The sequence below is a fragment of the Pristis pectinata genome, chromosome 2 (assembly GCF_009764475.1).
Source record: "Pristis pectinata isolate sPriPec2 chromosome 2, sPriPec2.1.pri, whole genome shotgun sequence".
Classification (NCBI taxonomy): Eukaryota; Metazoa; Chordata; class Chondrichthyes; order Rhinopristiformes; family Pristidae; genus Pristis; species Pristis pectinata.
Window position 1 is genome coordinate 6,961,923 of NC_067406.1, and position 23,969 is coordinate 6,985,891.

Consider the following 23,969-nt stretch of genomic DNA (forward strand, 5'->3'; position numbering starts at 1 on the left):
ACACTCACCAGGAAGGGAGCCTACATAGAACCGAAGGTGGGAATGCAGAGGGCTGGTCATCCGCGGAGCATGTATAATTCTTTAGATATTTATTTATTAGTCACATGCACAGTGAAATGCATCTTTTTGCGTTACTGAGAATGTGCTGGGGGCAGCCCGCAAGTGTCGCCACGCTTCCGGCGCCAACATAGCATGCCCACAACTTCCTAACCCGTACACCTTTGGAATGTGGGAGGAAACCGGAGCACCCGGAGGAAACCCACACAGTCACGGGGAGAACGTACAAGCTCCTTACAGACAGCGGCCGGAATTGAACCCGGGTCGCTGGCGCTGTAATAGTGTCACGCTAACCACTACGCTACGGTGCTGCTTAATAGCATTTATTTCGGAGCTTTAAAACATGCATACGTATATACCACACACATCCCCGTTAATTCGGACACACGGAATTATTTAAGAGACAGTTCAGTGGTCGAATATATTCCAGCGACTTTGCAGTATTTTATGGGCACTTGCAGCACAGCTCCGCGCAAAATAAAGCGCGCAAGTGACAGGGAGGCGTTCGAGGCAATTAGTATCACTAATTTACCAGAGTTACCCTGAGTTACCGGAGACGACAGAAGAACTAAAACCAAATAAATGCCGTGCACCTGGCCACTGCATTCCAGTATTAGAACGAGTTGACTACAGAGATGGTGGATTCATATACTCAGCACCACATTTAACGAATGAATAAATGATTCCCATTACGTGAATAGCGCAGACATCCCCCCCCCCCCACACACACACAATATATAGCTTGCTTGTTCAATAACTCATGAAGCCTATTTGTCCCGTGTGTATTTCTTGCCGCGATTATTTTGTAAAAGCCATGACTGATTTTATTATTTTTTTATATGTTATATATAAATTGATAGCGGTGGATTTAGAGCTGTTTGGAGCACAATGCTACATCTGGGGTTTCTTTATCTTCGAATAATAGCGAAGCTCCCAGTTGTAGGCACAAGACACATTAAGAACTAGTTGAGTCGCTAATTGTTGGGATTTGAAGAGTCCGTCGGATGGAACGCTGTTATTGAAAGGCTGGAGATGCTACAAAATTGTAGATTTCTTATACATTCGCTTGGAAATGCGGCAAGAAGGCGTGCGTCCCACATTGCCAGGGCAGTTACTCTATCCTTGTTGTTAACAATACAATATACAGTAGTTTTCAATCGTGGAATTGTTTTTTTTTAATGAAAAGGCTTATACTTCCACACTTTTATGAGCCCAAGACAAGCCATGGTGTCGCAGATAATGAATTACTTTTAACGAGTACTCAATGTGGCAGTCAATTTGCACACAGCAGGCTCTCATGAACGGCAAGAGAAAAATACAATACTGCAGATGGAGGGCAACTGAGGTAAAAACAGACAATGCTAGAAATGGTCAGTAGGTCAGGCAGCGTCTGTGGGAAGATAAATGGGGCCAATGTATGATGATTTCTGATGACAGGCCATCAACGCATTGTAATGTCGGGCAGGTACGGTAGTGTAGCGTTTAGTGTAATGCTATTACAGCGCCAGCAACCTGGGTTCAATTCTGGCTGCTGTCTGTAGGGAGTTTGTACGTTCTCCCCGTGTCTGCGTGGGTTTCCTCTGGGTGCTCCGGTTTCCTCCCACATTCCAAAGACGTACGGGTTAGGAAGTTGTGGGCATGCTATGTTGGCACCGGAAGCGTGGTGACACCTGTAGGCTGCCCCAAGAACAATACGCAAAAGATGCATTTCACTGTGTGTTTCAATATACATTTGACTAATAAAGATATCTTATCTTGTTCCTCTCCACACAGATGCTGCCCGACTCGTTGACTATTTTCAGCATTTTCTGAATCTCCCCACAACATAAACAAGGATCAGATAGTTGTGTTAGTAAAAATAAATTTTAAAAATGCTGGAAACACTCAGCAGGTCAGGCAGCATCTGTGGAAAGAATAAAACTGGGGCTACTGTTTCAGATCAAAGAGCCTTTGATAGAACGGGGATAGAGAGAAAATAAGTTAGTTTTAAATTGTGAAGTGTGTATGGGAGAGATAGGTAGAACAAAGGAAATATCTCCGGCAGGGTGAGGTCAGGGTTGCCATGGTGATAAGCTGTTGATGAGAATAGTTAACAGAGGAGGAGATAGCATGAAGGAATGCATTGATTTCACTTTTTTTTACATTTTCTCTCTCTGACTCCTTCATTAACCCATCAATCAGATAACTTATTCAACAGCTTATCAGAATCAGGTTTATTATCACTGACATTTGTTGTGAAATTTGTTGTTTTGCAGCAGCTTATCACCATAGCAATCCACCCTCACCATGTCGATAATATTCCCTTTGAGCTACCCCTTGTCTCTCCCACCCTCCCTGCAATTTAAAATTATATTTTTTTTCCTCTTTCCTGGCTCTGATGAAGGGCCGGTGACCTTTAACTTTCTCTTTCCACAGATGCTGCTTGACCTGCTGAATGTTTCCGGAATTCTCTGGTTTTATTTCAGATCTCAAGGCAGCACGGTAGCGTAGCGGTTAGTGCGACACTATTACAGCACCAGCGATCGGGGTTCGATTCCCGTCGCTATCTGTAAGGGGTTTGTACGTTCTCCCATGTCTGCGTGGGTTTCCTCCGGGTGCTCCGGTTTCCTCCCACATCGCAAAGACGTACGGGTAGGTTAATTTGGGTTTAAAATGGGTGGCGTGGTCTCATTGGGCTGGAAGGGCCTGTTACCACGCTGTAAGTAAAAAGAATTCAAAGAAAATTGGCACGTCCCCTTTGACATTCACCAACTTTTATCGATGCACCATAGAAAGCATCCTATCTGGATGCATCACAGTTTGGTATGGCAACTGCTCTGCTTAGGACTGCAAAAAACTGCACAAGAGTTGTGGACACAGCCCAGCGTGTCACAGAAACCAGCCTCCCCTCCATGGACTGTGTATATACCTCTCGCTGCCTTGGTGAAGCAGCCAGCATAATCAAAGACCCCACCCACCCAGGTCATTCTCTCCCATCAGGCAGAAGATACAGGAGTCTGAAGGCACATACCACCAGGCTCAAGGACAGCTTCTATCCCACTCTGATAAGACTATTGAATGGTTTCCTTATACGATGAGATGGACTCTTGACCTCACAGTCTGCCTTGTTATGACCTTGTACCTTATTGTCTGCCTGCAATGCACTTCCCTGTAGCTGTGACACTTTACTCTGTATTCTGTTATTGTTTTTACCCTCTGGTACCTCAATGCACTGTATAATGAATTGACCTGTACGATCAGTATGCAAGGCAAGTTTTTCACTGTACCTCGATACAACTGACAATAATAAACCAATACCAATACAATATTTTAAATATCCGGTGGCTCTTTTAAATTTGTTGTGTAGATCAAGGTAAAAGGCTAGAGGTCTCCTTCAAGGAATTTCATGGGATGTTTTATGTTCATTTGAGGGAGCAATGCCACATCACAGTGAGGGCATACCCAATATTGCAGCATTCCCTATAGTGCTACACTTATATTAGCCTAGATCTTTGTTGTCAAGGCGCTGAGGGGAACTTAAATACATAACTTTCAGAGGGCAGTATTCTGCCAACGGACCCCATGCTTAAGGTCGATGTACATTAACCAATCATGGAATCAAACGGAAGGTCTTTGAACAGTGACACAGCCAGTAGATTCGCTGCCTCTCAGCGCCAGAGAGCCGGGTTCAAATCTGACCTCGGGCGCTGTCTGTGTGGAGTTTGCTCGTTCTCCCTGTGACCGCGTGGGTCTCCCCCCCCCACCACCCCCGGGTTCTTGGGTCTCCCCCCCCCCCCGCATCCCAAAGACATGCGGGTTGGTGGGTTAACTGGCCACTGCAAATAGCTCCGAGTGGGTACCTGAGTGGGAGAATCCGGAGGGGGTAGTTAATGGGACGTCAAGCAGATGGGATTAGTTTGGGCTGGCAACACGTTCGGCTCAGACACGGTGGGCCGAAGGGCCTGTTCCTGTGCTGTGCGGTTCTATATTCTATGACCGAGCTAAGCAAAAAAAAACCAGAAGATGCTGGAACTGCTCAGCCGGTCAGGACGCAGCTGTGGAGACGAGAAACAGAACTGTTCTGACGCAGGTTCTTCGACCTGAAACCGTAACTGTTCCTCCTCCCACAGATCCAGCCCTCGCCTGCTGAACATTTCCAGCATTTTTTGTTTTTACTTCAGATTTCCAGCATCTCCAGTTTTTTTTTCGTTTTTACTTTGAAGGATGCTGCTCCATTAGTCTGAAATTTCACCGGGGTTTCCACTTAACCCTCACTCTTTTTTTTCATTTGGATATCCAATTCCCTTCTGATTGAATCGGTTATTGAACCTTATTGAATCGGTTTCCACCAACCTTTCAAGTGGCGCTTTCCTAGTCATAACAACTGGTTGTGAAAGAAACATTCTCCTTCGCCACCCCAGTGAGTTTAAATATTGTTGCAGGGTCGGGGAAACAAAGTGTCTGGAAAGTATGGAATATCTCTCCGCTGGTGTGTGTTGAATGTGAAAGGAATACGGTGCTCATTCGCTGTGTCATTGCATCTGCTCCGATGCGATTATGCCACACCCAGAAAATACACACACACAAAAACTGCTAGTTTTACTAATTGCTGTAAATTCTCAAGAAAGGAATTAAACTGAGTGTCTATTAACCTGGTCAGGAAAAAAAGCTGCTAGTTTTACTAACTATTTGTTGTAAATTATCGAGAAAGGAATCGGACTGAGTGTCTATTAACCCGCTCAGGGAAAACGCACAGAAAATGCCAGATTTGCCAACTAATTCCTGTAAATTATCGAGAAAGGAATCGGACTGAGTGTCTGTTAACCTGGTCAATACTGGGAATGGATTTGTACAAAAGCATGCCTGCCAACGGTGGAAATCTGTAATAAAGAAGCACAGGCAAAAAATGCTAAAGTCGCCAAACGAATAAATAAAAAAATAAACTGCACCCCCCGCCCAGACCCATGGATTTGAAACATTATTGCTGTTGCTCTTTGCCCCATTGCTGACTGACCCGCTGGGTGCTTCCAGAATTTTGTTTCTTTAACTTAATCAGCGGTGTAGCTTCACCGTGCCATTACATACATACCTGAAGTTTATATATTGCAGTTCATATACTGCAGTTTATATATCTGCTTTACAAACATATCTGCAGTTTATATATTGAAATTGAACAACAGAGGTGTGTTTAGTAGGGGTTGTTCCGGAGTAGAAGGAACCTCATACAGAACACAGGGCGAAAGAGGCTGAAGGTCTGTAAGGAGAGGACCCGGGTTCAGGATAATTAGCGAAAGACACAGAGTGATAAAGAGAACATGTCTTTCATTGATTTGGTTCATGACATCCCGAAGCATTTCCAATGGCAACCTCTACAATGATGGGGAATGCAAACGCGCAGGGATATGGGGGCAGTGTGGCGAATTGAAGAGGGACCAGCACAAGCACGATGGCCCGAGTAGCCTCCTTTACATTCTTAATAGATTTGGGGGTTAAAAGTATAGGTGCTGAGCGTTCGGGAGAAACGGATAAAACTCTGGGGCGCGGGTTATTTTAGGTCTCGTTACCATCTGCGCCATCCCGACAGAATAGAGTGGGGGGGGGGGGGGGATCCTCAACACGGGACAGCAGGACTTATCACCGTCCGTTGCTGGCGGGTGGAGGGGAGCGGCCAGGGTCGGAGTCACTGACCGAATGCCCGCTGTGCGACTGAGGAGCAGGGTCCGGTTCCCGGAGCAGCAGACGAGAGAAGCCCTACCTTTCACCAGCCGGACTCACACACAAAAAGCCGGAGGAACTCAAGCGGATCAGACCAGCTTCCTGCGTGTTGCTCCGGATTTCCAGCATCTGAAATCTCTTCTGTTTCCACCTTTAACCGCCGCAGACTTTACTGAAATTGCCTGTTTTGGATGCATATCCACAAGGAGCGGCCTTGTTCAAACATCGACGGAGTCACAAGAGATCCTGCAGATGCTGGAATCTGGAGCAACACACACATAATGCTGGAGGAACTCAGCAGGTCAGGCAGCATCTGTGGAGGGAAATGAACAGTCGGGCCGAGACCCTTCATCAGGACTCAACATCCCCCCGTCAAACATCCACCCAGACAGCACACACGGATTCTCCGGACAAGATACTGAGCGCAGATCCAATTTACAAACTAGGACAAGTTGAGCGCTTTTTATAAAACTACGACGGGAAATCCATCCAAGTAACAAAAAAAGCGACTTGTATTTAATTATCTCGATCTCCATTTGTTCCTCCCGTGTTTCATGCTCCGTTTTTATTTCGTCCCCTTTCCTCCCACTTCTTCTCCTTTACCATTTAATCTCACTTCTCCGTCTCTAACCCCCTTTTCCCTAAAATAAAACAACAGAACATGCTGGACGTACCCTTTGTCAACGTTGACTCTGTTCTGTTTCTCACAGATGCCGCTGAGTAATCCCAGCATTTTCAGATTTTACTTTAAGATTTCCAGAATCTACAGTGTCTCCTCCATCCCCAAGCTCCCTCTCGATCTTTTCCTCTTTTCCAATCAATTACACCTTTGTGCACCCTCACCGCCACTCTCTCCTACCCCCCCCCCCCCCCCACTTCCTTCTCTTCCCCCTTCTTCCCCTGAGACCTATTCTCGCAGGTTTGGTTTCAATGCGAAGCAGCGACTTGGTAAACAGACCGAATCTGAGGGTGGTTGACCAGAGGTTGTCCTGAACCCTTCTCCCCGTCATCACCGACCCCACGGCGCCTTCACATTGTTGCGGGCGGCTAACTGGGCCGATATAGCGTTATTGTAGATCTACTATAGGGCTCAACAATTCGATGGGGGACACCTTCGCTGTCTTGAAACTGCACGGGTCATCTGGGTGACCCGTGGAGAGCGGCGCGGACTATTGGTATTGGTTTATTATTGTCACTTGTACAGTGAAAAACTTGTCTTCGTGCAGATCAATTCATTAGTGCACTGAGGTATTATGGAGAGCACCTCAATAATCAATAATAATAAAAGAAAAATAATCAAAAGACAATAATAAACCAATACCAATAGTCCGCGCCGCTCGCCACGGGTCACCCAGATGACCCGTGCAGTTTCAAGACAGCGAAGGTGTCCCCCATCGAATTGTTGAGCCCTATAGTAGATCTACAATAACGCTATATCGGCCCAGTTAGCCGCCCGCACCAATGTGAAAGCGCCGTGGGGTTGGTGATGACGGGGAGAAGGGTTCAGGACAACCTCAGGTCAACCACCCTTAGATTCGGTCTGTTTACCAAGTCGCTGCTTCGCAGGGCGGCAGCTTTTCGCTTAATAGGGATAATTCAGATGGTTGTATTATTAGAATGTTTGCGATAGAGGCATTTAACTAGTTAAGGACACTCTACAAGAATCAGAAGTCAGTGATGAAATTTAAAATTCACAGCATGGAAGATGTGGTTTGATCTGTGTACATTAAATGAAGGCTGATATAATGTCCGTTATGCAGTAGGTTGCAACAACCGTCACTGAAGGAAGCGGGCCAACCAATGTTGGCGCAAGAAGATCTCACCATGTGAAGAAGAGCTTTACATTGATTCTTCTCTGTTCATGGGAGATGTTGCTCTGGGGTCTTTCGGGTTCGCTGCAGAGGCCAAGCGCGCTGTAATGTTACGTCCCAACCAGTATCATCAGCTTCCAAAGTCGGAATGGGAGTTGCAGTTAGCAATCGGGAAATTAGGTCTTTCAAACAGGTAGGGAAACCAGTTAAAAACTGAAGAGAAATGTTCCTCTCCCAGTCACACGCCATCCTAATTAAAATATATATCGCCGTCGTTTCACTGTCGCTAGGTCTAAGTCCTGGAACTCCCGACCCAACTGCACCGTGGGAGCGCCTTCACCAGAAGGACTACAATGGTTCATGAAAGTGACTGGCCCCCATCTTCTCAAGCGGCGTTTCAGGATGAACAATAAAGGCAGTATCGTCTACAAAGCCTGTGTCCCCAAGAATAAAATAATATCAAATCAAAGTAGTATTAATTTTACTCTTTGAGATCTGATGGGGTACCGCTATGTATTTACAAAATTCTGTTGTATTTTAAGATTTTTAAAATTCCCAGTTCTATGGATTATTAAAACAATCACACAAAAAGGTTTCCTACTTAATTACGTATAGTAGCAAAAAAAATAATGTGGTGTATGTGTGTGTGTGTGTGTGTGTGTGTTTGTGTGTGTATACACCACATATTATAAATTTTATTGGGAATGTGGAAACATATGTGTTGGCCTACGTGTTCCAAGAATCAATTCATCACCAACTCTCCGTGCACTCTTTATTAAAGGGGGTACGTGAACCAGTATTAACGGACTCTAATACTCCTGAAGATAAGAAACAAAATGTTCGTTAGCTTGCGATGAGTTATTGTCCACTAAATGTTTATTTGGCTAACCCGGCGAGCCAAGGCTTCAGCCCGTCACAACAACACGGAGTTGTGGGTTGGAAACGTACATTAACCTTCTGCGTACATTAACCTGTCTGTCATTCCATCGAAATTGTACCTTAAGTAACTCCCAATATTATTGCCAGAAATAAATAATCGATTATTTCATACAGCTCCCATTATTACAGCAAAGAATTTGACTTCTTTTTATATGACGCATGAAAAAAAACCTAATTTTAATTCTGGACTGTCTTCTGACTGATCCAGGGTCACTTTTGCCTATGAGTATTTAATACATTATGGAGTTTCAATGAGGAGAATTGCAAGAGTTCAAAATTAATTAAAAAAATGAATCACAAGCAGGTCTAAAATCAACTCAAACTTAAACAATTTGCAAATATATATGTAGATAGATAGATGCGCGCATTTTTATGCATACATATGGTTTGTGTGTAAAGGGACCTTTTTTCTCATACTAATAAAGACTATTACACACATATATATTTAAATTTCATGAGACATTAATACATAAACATAGATGTTTATAGATGAAAAGTGAACCATGTTCACTTCTGCATAAAATGATAATAACAAAAATCTACGCTCAGTTCTCCAAAACATTTTCGGGAAAAATTAAATTACCTTTCATTGTCTCCAAACGGTTGAACGCGCTCCTTGCGGCTAATTAATTGTGGAGTGGGCTAAGTGTTGTTATGTGAGCTTATTGAACAGCAGTTTAGTTTAATAATCTTAACATAATGAGGGTGATTTTGTGGAATTTCTAGTTTGCGTTGTGTCTCTAGACAAGGCCGAAGGCCGACGGAACCAGCTGTGTTTTACCAAGAAAACCAGACAACGAAATTTCAGACCTAGAGACGGGTGGGGTGAGGGGGGGGGGGTGCAAAATTGACTCGAGGGAGCAAACAGGGACTAATAATATCAGAGCAAATCCAACGATGCCAACGGCTGGAGGCATCAGTAATAAATAAACGTCTTAAACAATGTCTCAGGTAATAGGCATTGTAGTGAAATTATTGTTAATATTACACAGCACGTTTTTCCAACACCATGATTTCTACATAACAAGTTATAAACCTGTAATCAATTTCATTTAATTAACGATCTGACTCATAGGGAGGCCCTACTGATGAGTTTACACCAGACAATTTAAACGAGGCATGCTTATTGGCGACATAGGTTTCAGATAAGGAATACAAGAATTGGTCGGGCAATTCCTGGCAATTGGATATTGTCTCCTTATTGTTTAATTCTAATTGGATTAAAACTAGACAAGGCCCGAAAACCTCCACTAGAACGCGTCATTCCATGTAACCTTCAAATTCAATCGAATGAATCCAAATGTCAGAAATTACATCAACGTCCCCCACTATAGCACAGAGAGACATTTTCTCCTTGTTGAAATCCAAACGTGATTTTATTTTTCGTAGCTGTTAGAATAAATATCCTGCCATCCGATTTGATGGTCAACACACAGTCATGTTTCTGTAACTTTCTTTTAAATCACCGTTTCTGCCACTTTGTAAACGGTATTTAGGAATATTCTCTCTTCTTGGAGCGTTTATTCCTCAATCAGTTTTGCTGCTACTCCCTGTTTGCAAACTTTACACTTCTGGTCCGCCCTCTGTGCCTGATGTTCCCTGCCCTGTTTTAGATTTAGTTTGATTTTTATTTTTCATCATAAATCCATTCAAGGGGCTCCCCTTCTGTCCAACCTAACTTTTTCGGGTAGAACCACCCAACCCGCCCCTCGCCCTCAACTTTTCCAGTCGGGGCGTTATTTTCACAAACACAACGTATGTATAAAACAAGTTATAACAAATATTTGTCAAACACCCACGTAAATGCAAGACCTCACCTGTTAGCTTGTCCTTAGCAAAGCGTCTGCTGCTCTCCATCCAAGGGAAAGTTAAATTAGATAAGTTTGCCACGTTGCCCAGAGTAGGGAGACAGGGCACTGTTGGCATCCCGGCCGTGAGAGGTGGAGGAGGCATAGGTCTGTGCGCGGGGACTCGGATCACCCCGGCCCCGCTGTTCATATTAAGATTCATATTCATACTTACATTCATATTCATACACATGTTAACATTATAGGATCCGGGTAATCCAGTCATACTGCAGGCGCTATTGTAAGCATTACTGTAGCTCTCAGGCTGAGAGTTGAACGCGTTGGTTGCAAGCTGGTAATCCGATTCAGCAACTCTGTTTGGGTGCATACAACTCCCTTGATCCGAATTGTTCAGTATTTGATCAATCCCAAAGCTAATAGGTTCATGTTCATGTGCGTGCGTTTGTTCAATTACAGCATGATCCATGTCTTTTTTTTGAACAGTATCTTTTTTTGGCTTCAGTTATCCAATAAATGCCTTGCGTTCTCTCTCTCTCTCTCTCTCTCTCCACCAAAATGTTTTTTTCTCTCTCTGCAAAACGAAAGAGAAAAGCAAAAATAAACAAAAAAATCCACTCGGTCCACGTTGAACAACTCCGGGTTGTCTTTTTTAAATCTTCCTCCTCCTGATATGGGTGACTTGATTAAATATTAGATCCCCCACCCCCCAAAAAAAATTAGAGCGCATTTCCTCTCTGCCGAGTTACATCCGAGTTTCTGCAGGTAGCACAGTACAGAGCGCCGAAAATCCGGGGTCCTCGCCCCTCATTGGTTGCCGCCTTTCATAATTGACAGCTCAACCCTTTTGAGTCCACCCTTGTCCTCTTGCGGCCGCTCTATGATTGACGGACAATGTACCCTATCAGAAGCAGACTCTTGGAGATTCTTGACGGTGATTGGTCATTTTTTCCATGGATCGTATAGGGGGTTTACACTTGCCCCATCCGAATTCGGGAGTCTGAATTCTCATTGGCTACCACTTTCATCCCGATTGATTGATGGGCGTCTCTCAAACATGCGCTGAGCTTTGCAGCAACACCGGCCGATCAATATCCGACGAAAACAAAATGATTTGCAATAAAGAGCGAAAACGCTAAAATGACCTCAACATTTAAGAGAGCATGAGCTCAGATCAGCGCCCAAGCTGTTGTCATAATATGGCAAATATGAAGAAATTACCAGCAAAATGTAATTTTCAGAAAATCTTTTGAATTGGTTATCAATCCCCTTCTTTGCTTTTAATATCTGCAGGAGCTAACTCCACTCCTGCAAATTAGGTTTCAATTATCTAGTTTTAGTTGGGCTCGGCTGCCTCGCCGCTGTTAATGCGTCCAGTCGGTGGGGTCTCCTTGGAAATTTATTTTACATTTGGCATAGAAATTGAACATCCCGCCTAACTATTCAAAATGCAGAAGAAAATAACTATAAAACCGTAAAGACAATCCGATAACCCCTTTGCTCGCTACCCAGAACTCTTCCTTGGTGAGTACTTATTGAGTTTACTGTTTCACATTTTGTAGGGATTATACCACCCTCCGTGTCAGAGTTAGGCGTTGTTCTTACTCTCAGCAATCAGAATTTAACCCCACTGTGCAAATTTCTGGGAGATTAGCAGACAATATTGTTTGAATTCCTTTGTTAAACAGCTCGATGCTAAATCCGCAATCCAAATTTGCTAATTATCACATAGCCCTTTGTTTTACCAAATCTGTCATGCTATTTACAGCAAGTTTCATCAATAATTTAAATGGAAGCACAATTTAAAATATATAAAAACAGTAAACAATGTTTTTTTTTATTTTTCGTTCCTTACAGAGGACATTAATAGGCAAAACGATTTATAGTAAATTATAATCACATACCACTAAATAAATAACATACGTACTGTGTTATAACTACAATTAAATAAATAAACATTTTTTACTCAGTTGATTGGAAATTACGGTCAGATTATGGTAATTCGAAGCGATATTTCCCCCCCGGGTTTCTTTTACTATCATCGTTCTTACTTTCTTTATTTGTGGGAAATTATGGGGGCGCCGCGACGTTTTAGCTGGTACTGTCCACTTTATTTTGATTTCACATTTCCCCAACATATAAAACACTTGAACCAGGCCAATCAAAAACGACCGCAATAAAAAAATGCGTGAGACAAGTATGAAATTAAATCAAATCCGCCCGAATTACAATAGAGCCTGTCTGATAATTATACCTAACTTTATTTGTTATTAAAAAATTGAGACCTTTCCTATACTTCCTGTAGCAAATTAAGTTAATTCTCATTGTTAGTCAAGCATTGCAATACAATATATATATTTACACTGTGTTACATTATATTTATTTGTAAGTAGAGATATGTAAAACAGATATAGATAATGTAACAAAGGATTATACATTTGGGGAATGTACACTGCTGTATAAAGTAGGGTATATATACATTATGTCTGGGTTACGGATATAATCTGTAACCTGGTGTACATTAGACTCGCTCATGAGTGCAGTTTCTCTTAATTCTACGACACAGTCTTACTTACAAAGGGTTGACCACCTTTGACCAACCAATTTCTCTGGAACAAACGCACGTTTTATAGATATAGTGGGCACACGCAGTTAACAGCAAACGTGTCTGTAATAATACAGCTGTCTAATATATTATTCTGTTTGCCTGAACATTAAGTTAATAAACCAGCAAAATAATTCATTGCAAATGACGCACTTTGGGACGTTGCTGAGACCTGATGATGTTTTATACAAACAGGAGTGATTTTTTTTGTTGTCTTTCTCCCGTTCGGCAGTAATGGTACTGAAACAAAAATATGACACATTTCATTAGACTTGTCAACGCGGGATGTTGTAGATATTAAATACAAACTGATCCGTTTAACACCACGCTGTGTTATCATCATTGGCTGATGCATTTATTTATGAATTAGTGCCAGGCAGCTGTTTTCTGCGGCCCCCCTCCCTCTTTTTCCATGGACTAGTTCCATGCAGAAGCGGAGTTCATTCGGCCCATCCTGTCGCTGCCGGCTCTATGATACAACAATTCAATTGGCTCACTCTTCGGCGTCTTCCGTTCCACGCCACGCATCATCTCAACCTTTCCACCCCCTTCTCTCTGTAACCACCGTCCTCAACTTCGGCCAGTTGTCGACCCAGTAACGTGGGACCTCTCCCCCTCTTACAGTGTCCCACTGCTCCGAACCTGATGTTGAAATCTCCAGATGCACTCCTGTAACAAGGGTCGGAAGATGGAGAAAATGAGGGGGCCAGGGGGTGTTAGACCATTGAATTTCATTGCTCATGTTGTCCCCACTACCCCACATCCCCACACGCTCACACTCACCCCCACACACTCACCATACACACACATACATACACACTTACCACATACACACCCCACACACACATACTCACTCCCACACACTCACCATACACACAGACAGACACACACACATACACACACACCACGCACACACACAGCACACACACACACACACCACGCACACGCAGTCACCACGCACACACACACATTCACACCCACTACACACACACACTCACCACACGCACACTACACACACACACACACTCACGCACACACACACACAAACACACACACACATTCACCACACACACGCACTCTCTCTCTCACAAACACACACACACACCACACACTCACGCACACACACACTCACCACACATACATTCACCACACACGCACTCTCTCTCTCTCTCTTTCACACACACCACACACACTCACCACACACACATTCACCACACACGCACACACACGCACTCTCTCTCTCTCTCTCTCTCTCTTACACACACACACACACACACACACACTTGAACTTGTATATTCTGCATTAACTCTGATACAGCTTTTAATACTCAGATTTCACCCGTGTTCGATCCACACGGCGCAAGGGTTAAAAACTCGGACCAAACGCTGTATTTGAGGCTCCGTCGAATTAACTTCCCCCCATTTACAAGAGTAAAGGGGCAAAGCCACCGATCCTGCCAATTCCTGAAATGGGATTAAAATCAACAAATGCTGGAAACACTCAGCAGGCAAGGCGGCATCTGGGGAGAGAGAAGTAGAGTTAATGTTTCAACTCGAAGGCCCTTCATCATTCATTCGGCTAATTTGTATTTTAACAATTAATTTATATTTAAGGAAAGACTGCCACTAAGTTCGTGTTGTTACTTAAGTGAGGAGCTGTCGCTTTGGGTCTTGTGATGTCTCCGGAAGACCCGTTCACTTTCACACAATCTCCCATTTAAACATTCTTTTCTAAAATAGAATAAAACGCTGTTTAAAGTCAATTTACATCTGAGTCAGACGCACTGGATTTACAAACACGAGTTCAGTTTATGTCTCCAAAGATACCGAAGAGTTCCCTTTTGTTTTGCTGAGATTTCAATCAAAACAATTTATATATTACACATTTTCTACAGCTGTCGCGCGAATAATGACAGGTCAGAAGACCCTACAGCGACGGAAAACGAAATAGTCTTCCATTTATTAATAAAATTTTATTAAATAAAACCACAATACAACCATTATTAAAAACAAAAATATTAAAGGTCAAATAATTATCACCCTTGGTTGGATTATTCGAAAAAAAAGGCACTGATTTAGTTTAATATAAATTCAACAATTGATTTAATTTATAACGTACTTAGTTGACCCTACCAATTTGTCGGTTAGTTCAACGAATGGGTGGATAAAACTGCTCCTAGTTTCATTTTTTTTCTGGGATTCTGATATAGTTATCCCAAATTTCGTTAATCCTTTTTTCTCGTATCAGTAATCCAATGATTGCGCCGTTATCCAGCGAGAGTCGCCTAGAGTGTCCCTGTGTCAAATGTTGACTGTGCCCGCCAAATATTTTTTTAATGCAGTGTTGACGGTCGCCTTCCCTTCTCCCGCCACCACCCCCAAGTCCAATGTAGCTTCAGGGGCGCCACGTTACTCCTCGTTACCCTCCATGGGGGGAAATAACAACAGTAATATTTTCTAAGCAGGAGCACATAAACCAGACAGATTTCTCTTCTCTTACACCCACGGTACTCTGATCGGATTGTTCGTGAAGAACGTGTTCAGCCCTCAAAACTCTTGTTTACTGGTGGCTAGATTTTTAATATTGTTTTTCTCTCACACGCACCCGCACCTATGTTGCACTAAGTGTTCTGGACACACACAAGTGCATTGGGATATATAGACAGAAAGAGGCAGACCGATAGAGATTAAACTGACAACGATAAGTAAACTGATAACATATATATCGAGGTAGAAAGCCGTCAATTATTCGGTTCAATTTACATACATATATTTTAGATATAAAGTAGTCAATTATAAAAGGGACACCTTCATATTATAAGGGAGACGCAAAGGCGGGAATGGAGTTGATGGGAGTCCTATTGGCACGGGTCAAAGGCCTGATTTAACAACAGGGAGTGTTTCTTTACCCCTTGACCCTCGCCCTCCCCCTCCCTCCCCTCGCTCTCCGAATTGTTTGTCCTTTTCATCTCTGTTTTCCCCCACTCCCTGCGTTTTAACTCGCCCTCTCCCCCTCCACCACCTTCACCCCCCCCCCACCCCCAGCACCCCCCCCCCCCCCCCCGCTCTCCCACGGGCCATCGCTGAGCGATTTCACCGGTCGGCGACTCCAACGGTAACGGCTAACTTCTCTTGCCCGTGTCCTTTCTCCGCCACTCCGTTTCCCCCCGAAGTATTGACAATGAGAGGATTATTGCTTTGGAAAGCCAAACTCGCCACGCTCCGATTGGTAACACACCCAACTCTTAATAACACCCGCTCCAGCTTGTAGAAAAGGCGAATTGTATCTCGCAGACACATTTAGAACACGGTCCTTATTAAATTATACTTAATGCAATCTCACTGCAATAATTAAAATGTACTCCGTCAACTCCTTGTTCCAGGAGGTATCCCTATTCAGCAAATCATTGAATTTGAACCGGGTCGTGCTTTAATTGGAACCGGCCAAGGGCATAATGAAGGTACGAGGATATGGCATGCAATATTATACAAATATTAAAAGCTTCCTCCAAATGAGATCTGTAGAGTAACTAATACGTGCTATTGGATAATTGTCTCGTTAGAAATGTCAGCGGGCGGACGCCAGTCGCTCAGTTACGCTGGCTGTAGGTACTTCCAACCTTGGTAGATCCGAATCGCGTCCGGACGACACGATGTAATGCTCTGCGATTCATGGAGAAGATGGCACTGTGTTTTGGCGTCCAGGAGAGAAACAGAAGGACAATTGTCGAGAAAGAAATCATAGAACGAAAAGCAGAACAGTGGCAAACTGCTCCAATATAAATGGATGTAAATATTTAGTTGATTTATCTGAAACATATTTAAAAGCGGGATACGAAAAGTACCGCAACATATTGAGACAATCTCTAAAATTATTTAAGTATTTAGACTCTCTATATTGTATATATTAAAAATCAATAATCTGGAAAAATCCGAAAGAAATAAAAACATAAGATTAAAATACAAAGGAATTTATACAAAGTAAATATTTATTTTACAGATGCTAATTTGGAACGAAAAGTGGATTATTTTAAAACGGCTTTTTGAATGTCCGCGTTATACTAAATTTTAGCGTTTACATTCATGTGATTATTCACGAACGCAATCATAATGTCTAAGAATGAATGTGTTTTACATTATATTATATAAGTTTCTTGTCGTTCTAAATTACAACAGTGTATTGTTATGGTTACAGTGCTCCTACATTTAGTATATCGCCACTTTGCACAGGGTATATAACATGTGCTCATTTTTTATTATTTAATTGTTAATTATAAGGGAATAATGCATCATTGTGGTACAATTATACAGCTATTGCATTTTGACAGCCTATTATTTGATTATGTTTCTATATTCTTGGATGATGCACTATTATATTATTGGAATATATTCAACTGGTAAAACACTGGCGATTCCTCGTTTGGTGAGCGTTTGCAACCTCGACTCTCCTGAGGCAGAGGACACAACGTGGAGCAAAGACGGCCCGCATTCTGTAACAATCCTTTCACAAAGCAACTTGTACGCAATGTATTTCTTTTCGGGTTTGTGGAAGCCGTCACCGACAATGTTTTACCAGAACCACAGCCCTGGCTAATTAAGTAGCGCTGGAACATTCTCAATATTTAGAAAATAATTGAATACTTTCCGTATTACAGTTTCAGCAGTTTAAGGGATGAAAATAAAATTTAAGTGGGAATTAATTTTAATTATTCGCGCGTTTAAAACTATTTTCCGTGACAGTTCTCTTTAATCCTGAACGCAACCTCTCAGCTTCTAAATAACCATAAATCCAGACCCAATCTCCAAGGAGGCTTTCTTCCTGAATAACATAATTACAGATATTTACAGCTCAGGGTGAGGCCATGCGGCCCATCGCGTTGATGCCGGTCAAAACATAGATTTTGGGTTAATCTCAGTTCTCAGTTTGTGGCCTCGTCAAGAGTTCAGACAAAGTACTTTTAAATTATGGCTGCCATCGAGTGTTGAAGTTTTAACATACTTTATGATGTTTTTCCAAGTTCTCTCTAATCATTTACCTTCAACCAATGCTTCCTACTTACTGGGCGAAATGGGTGTCATCTGTCCTGCCTGTTTATGTGTCTCATTTCTTCTTCGCCCTCCTTGAGTCTTCCAGGCAACCTAGAACCAGTCCCACCTCCTGGGAACCTTTTTAGGTTAGATGAGATCCTCTAAGTCCCTTTCCAGGGCTACCACGTGACTGCAGACCCCAACCCACGCCCAGATCCCGGGAAATAAGTGAAATAAAATCCTCTGTGATGACCAGAATTGTACATGGCAATTCTACCCCAACTAGAGTTTTGTACAATGCTAATATGATATTCATAGAGTAATACAGCACGCAAACAGGCCCTTCGGCCCAACTCGTCCATGCTGACCATGGTGCTCAGCAAGCTAGTCCCAATTGCCTGCATTTGCTCTAAACCCCTCCTATCCATATACTTGTCCAAAAGTCTTTTTAATGTTGTTATTGTACCTGCCTCAACCACTTCATCTGGCAGCTGGTTCCATATACCCACCACCCTCTGTGTGAAGAAGTTGCCCCTCAGGTTCCTTTTAAATCTTTCACCTCCTACCTTAAACCTATGCCCTCTAGTTTTTAGTTCCCCTTCCCTGGGAAAAAGACTGCGTATTTGCCCTATCTGAGCTGCTCATGAGTTTATACACCTCTATAAGGTCACCCCTCAGCCTCCCTACGTTCCAAGGAGTATTGGTATTGGTATTGGTTTATTATTGTCACTTGTACCGAGGTACAGTGAAAATCTTGTCTTGCAAACCAATTGTACAGGTTAATTCATTATACAGTGCAGTTACATTGAGTTAGTACAGAGTGCATTGAGGTAGTACAGGTAAAAAACAATATCAGTATAGATAAAGTGTCACAGCTACAGAGAAAGTGCAGTGCAATAAGGTTCAAGGTCACAACAAGGTAGATCATGAGGTCATAGTCCATCTCATTGTATAAGGGAACCATTCAATGGTCTATTCACAGTGGTGTAGAAGCTGCCCTTAAGTCTGATGGTACGTGCCCTCAGGCTCCTGTATCTTCTACCCAATGGAAGAGGAAAGAAGAGAGAATGATTTGGGTGGGTGGGGTCTTTGATTATGCTAGCTGCTTTTCGAAGGCTTCGAGAGGTAAAAGACAAGAGTCCAAGGAGGGGAGGCTGGTCCAGCCTGCCCAACCTCTCCCTATACCCCATGCCCTCGAGTCCTGGCAGCATCCTTGCAAATCTTCCCTGTGCTTTTTCCAGTTTAATGATGTCTTTCCTATAACAGGGTGACCAAAACTGTACACAGTACCAAGTTCAGTCTCACCACCGTATCGTACAACTGCAACATAATGTCCCAATTCCTAAACTCAATGCCCTGTACTTAATAACTCCTGTTTTTATACTCCATGATTTTGTTTTTGCAGATGTCAGTGGCTAGGCAGCATTTATTGTCCATCCATAATTGCCCCCTGAAGTGAATTAATGGTCATTAATTAGCAGCCAAGTGCATTAGTGGTTCTGGAGTCACATCCAGACTGGGTTAAGTTGACAGATTTCCTTCTCAGAGGGACATCAACGACCCAGTTAGATTTCTGTTAAGCACTCAGTAGTTTCATAATCACCTTCATTGTCACACGCACTTTAATTCCAGATTTGTTTAATTTAGTTGGACTTTAATTCCATGGTGGGATTTGAATCCACATCTCTGGATCAGCACCCCAGCCCTCTGGGTACCAGTTTAGTGAGTTAACCACTGTGCCACCACACTCTGTCATTCCTGCATCCCCTTTGCAGCAAAGTCAAGATTCATTGCACTATCACCAGCTTTCCAGGAACTTCCGCCAAGGTTGTCTTCCACTATACAAAATTACAGATTATAAAGAAATCCTCGGAAGTTACCATGAAGTATGATACAACCCATTAGCTTTTTTTTGGTCACTTTAATTGTATCTACGCGCAATATATTGTGGCTATTTCTGACATGCTCTCAATCATAATTTCATAATGAATGCACAGTTAGTACAGGCCGTCCACATTAATCTCATTATCCCGATCCTGCAAACAGATCAAAACCAATTTGAATTTCATTTCAAAAATAAACCTTGCAATAACATCAGGTCCTTTTCTGGTGCAAGCCCTCTGAATTTGCTTGAAAATTGTTGGCAGAGCTTGTGATGAATAGATGGCTCGAGGGCTAAGATCTGATAGGTTAATGAGTACCAGCAAGCAAGACGAATTAGAATTTGTACGGTTTGCTTGCTGCATTGTGTCACCCTGCAGCCTTTGCTCTTGCTTGGGAGGAGTGGAACATGAAGATTTAGATTTCCTCACCATATGGTCTCAGGGAGAACAACCTCATGCAAATGCAATGTTATAACCCATCTTGAAAGGACCCTGGTCAGACCCCACTCGGAGGACTGTGCTCAGTTCTGGTCGCCTCACTACAGGAAGGATGTGGAAGCCATAGAAAGGATACAGAGGAGATTTACAAAGATGCTACCTGGACTGGGGAGCATGCCTTATGAAAACAGGTTGAGTGAACTCAGCCTTTTCTCCTTGGAGCGACGGAGGATGAGAGGTGACCTGATAGAGGTGCATAAGATGATGAGAGGCATTGATCGTGTTGATAGTCAGAGGCTTTTCCCCAGGGCTGAAATGGTTACCACAAGAGGACACAGGTTTAAGGTGCTGGGGAGTAGGTACAGAGGAGATGTCAGGGGTACTTTTTTTACTCAGAGGGTGGTGAGTGCGTGGAATGGGCTGCCGGCAACGGTGGTGGAGGCGGATACGATAGGGTCTTTTAAGAGACTTTTGGATAGGTACCTGGAGCTTAGAAAAATAGAGGGCTATGGGTAAGCCTTGTAATTTCTAAGGTAGGGACATGTTCAGCACAGCTTTGTGGGCTGAAGGCCCTGAATTGTGCTGTAGATCTATGTTTCTATGAATGAGGAAGCCCTGCTGAGGCTTTATGAGGCATTGGTCAGACCACATTTGGAGTATTGTGAGCAATTTTGGGCCCCGCATCTAAGAAAGGATATGCTGGCCATGGAGACGGTCCAGAGGAGGTTCACAAGAATAATCCCGGGAATGAAGCCTATGAGCAGCATGTGATGTCTCTGGGCCTGTAAACAATGTTCAGTTGGATGAGGGGAGATTTCATTGAAACCTACCAAATACTAAAAGGCCTTGACAGAGTAGATGTGGAGAGGATGTTTCCATCAGTGGGAGCGTCTAGGTTTCGAGGGCACAGCCTCAGCATAAAGGGACGTCCTTTTAAAACTGAGATGAGGAGGAATTTCTCCTGCCAGAGGATGGTGAATCTGTGGAATTCGTTGCCACAGAGGGCAACGAATTGGGTGTATTTAAGGCAGAGATGGATAGGTTCTTGATTGGTAAGGGGGTTAAGGGTTATGGGGAGAAGGTGGGAGACTGGGGTTGAAAAAAAACCAGCCATGATTGAATGATAGAGGAGACTCGATGGGCTGAATGGCCTAAGTCTGCTCCTATACCTTATGGTCTTATGGGCTCATGCCACTTCGGTCATTCTTTATCTCAGCACCTTCACCCGATGTCGACAAAGGAACATTCAGAAGTGAAGGAGAAGACACAGGAGACGGCAAATGCTGGAATCTGGAGCAACACACAATTTGCTGCAGGAGCTCAGCGGGTCGAGCAGCATCTGCAGGGGTTTAGAGTTGCAGGGTTACCACCCAGTTCCTTTCTCCACTACAGATACTGCTCGACCTGCTGAGTTCCTCCAGCAAATTGTTTGTTGCTGAAGAAGTCAGCATGATTTAATTCAGTAAGGGCTTTTTAGTGAGATAGATGAACATTTCTGGGAAACATTTGTAAATTGTAATTTGGCAAATTGGTTTATTATTGTCAAATGTACCAAGGTACAGTGAAAAACTTTGTTTTGCATGCCATCCATACAGATCATTTCATCACATCTGTGCATTGAGGGAAAAGCAATAACGGAATGCAGAATAAACTGTCATAGTTACAGAGAAAGTGCAGTGCAGGCAGACAATAAGATGCAAGGGCCACGACGAGGTAAATTGTGCGGTCAAGTGTCCATCTTATCGTACTAGGGGACCGTTAAATAGTCTTACAACAGCGGGACAGAAGCTGTCCTTGAGCCTGGTGGTACATACTTTCAGGCTTTTGTATCTTCTGCCTGATGGGAGGGGGGAGAAGAGAGAATGTCCAGGGTAGGTGGGGTCTTTGATTATATTGACTGCTTTACGGAGGCAGCAAGGAGTGTAGACAGAAAACCATTTGCAGGGCTGCAGGGAAACAGTAGGGGATGAGGATGGTTGGGATGCTCTACTAGGAGCCAGCACAGACTGAATGAGCTGACTGGCCTCCAACTGTGATGTAACCGTTCCATGATTCCATCCATTTCAGATGGGTTATGCCTCTGTTCATTTGTTTGTATCAGCAGATTGATTACCTTACGGTTTGACACAGCAGGTTCAACAACTGCTTTCTGTGAGGGACTGGATTAAAACTGGCGAAAAGGGGAAATCTGTTGTATTCAGGGGGATGTGCAGGGTGAGGTGAGGGTTCAAACTAACTGGGCAGCTTCTCCAAATGTCTGGCTCAATAATCCCAATGTAATCTTCCCCTGCACAAGGATGTTCCAGGGACTGGAGGGCTTGAGTTATGAGGAGAGACCGGATAGGCTGGGACTGTTTTTCCCTGGAGCGTCGGAGGCTGAGGGGTGACCTTATGGAGGTTTATAAAATCATGAGGTGAACAGCTGAGGTGAATGGTCACTGTCTAAAACTAGAAGGCATAGGTTTGAGGTGAGAGGGGCAAACTTTTCACACAAAAGGTAAGTGGAACAAGCTGCCTGGAAGTGATAGAGGTGGATACACTAACAATGTTTAAAAGACACTTGGACAGGTGAGATAAGATAAGGTATCTTTATTAGTCACATGTACATCGAAACACACAGTGAACTGCATCGTTTGCGTAGACTGTTCTGGGGGCAGCCCGCAAGTGTCGCCATGTTTCCAGCAACAACATAGCATGCCCACAACTTCCTAACCCGTACATCTTTGGAATATGGGAGGAAACCGGAGCACCCGGAGGAAACCCACGCAGACACATGGGGAGAACGTACAAACTCCTTACAGACAGCGGCTGGAATTGAACCCGGGTCGCTGGCCCTGTAAAGCGTTACGCTAACTGCTACACTACCGTGCCTGGTACATGGATAGGAAAAGTTCAGAGGGATATTGGCCAAATGCAGGCAAGTGGGACATGTTGGGGCAAAGGCCTTTCTCCCATGCCGTATAACTTTATGACTCTATGTTCTGGTATTCTGCAACTCAGCCATTGCCTTCCTAATAACACCCAGTCAGAAAGACAGATGAGAAGTCCATTACTGGGTAAGGGTTACTTTCTCTGTAATTGCAGCTGATAGTAAATCTCACAAATGAGCTGTGCCATCTGCACTGTAATAATGGGCATATCTAATTGCTCCATAAAACCCACACAAAGAGATGGCCTTTGTTCTTCAACCTTCTTAATAATAAGATTCAAGCAAAAAAACCCTTACAATCTTATAATAACAGCCACAAATTTCAAAAATCAAAGTCAAAGTCGAGTATATCGTCATGTGCACAAGTACAAGGAGACATGACAAGTACACAACTGCAGAGAGTTGTGGACACAGCCCAGCGCGTCATGGATACCAGCCTCCCCTCCTTGGACTCTTGTCTTTACCTCTTGCTGCCTTAGCGAAGCAGCCAGCATAATCAAAGACCCCATCCACCGTGGACATTCTCTCTTCTCTCCTCTCCCATCAGGTAGGAGCCTGAGGGCATGTACCACCAGGCTTAAGGATGGCTTCTACCCCACTGTGATAAGACTTGAACAGTTCCCTTATACGATGAGATGGACTCTGACCTCATGATCTACCTTGTTGTGACCTTGCACCTTGTTGCACTGCACTTTCTCTGTAGCTGTGACACTTTACTCTGTACTGTTATTGTTTTTACCTGTACTACATCAATGCACTCTGTACTAACCCAATGTAGCT

At 43.4% G+C, this 23,969-nt stretch overlaps 1 protein-coding gene across 1 annotated transcript in view; it reads right to left on the minus strand.

Annotated features, from left to right (window-relative positions):
• Positions 1–11,028, minus strand: part of LOC127587314 (T-cell leukemia homeobox protein 1-like) — a 65,401-nt gene extending 54,373 nt beyond the window's left edge. The window contains exon 1 of the mRNA XM_052045584.1: positions 10,319–11,028. Within this exon, the coding sequence (XP_051901544.1) occupies positions 10,319–10,775 (457 nt within the window). The 5' untranslated portion in view covers positions 10,776–11,028. The remainder of the gene's footprint in view (positions 1–10,318) is intronic.
• Between the last annotated feature and the right edge of the window lie 12,941 nt (positions 11,029–23,969).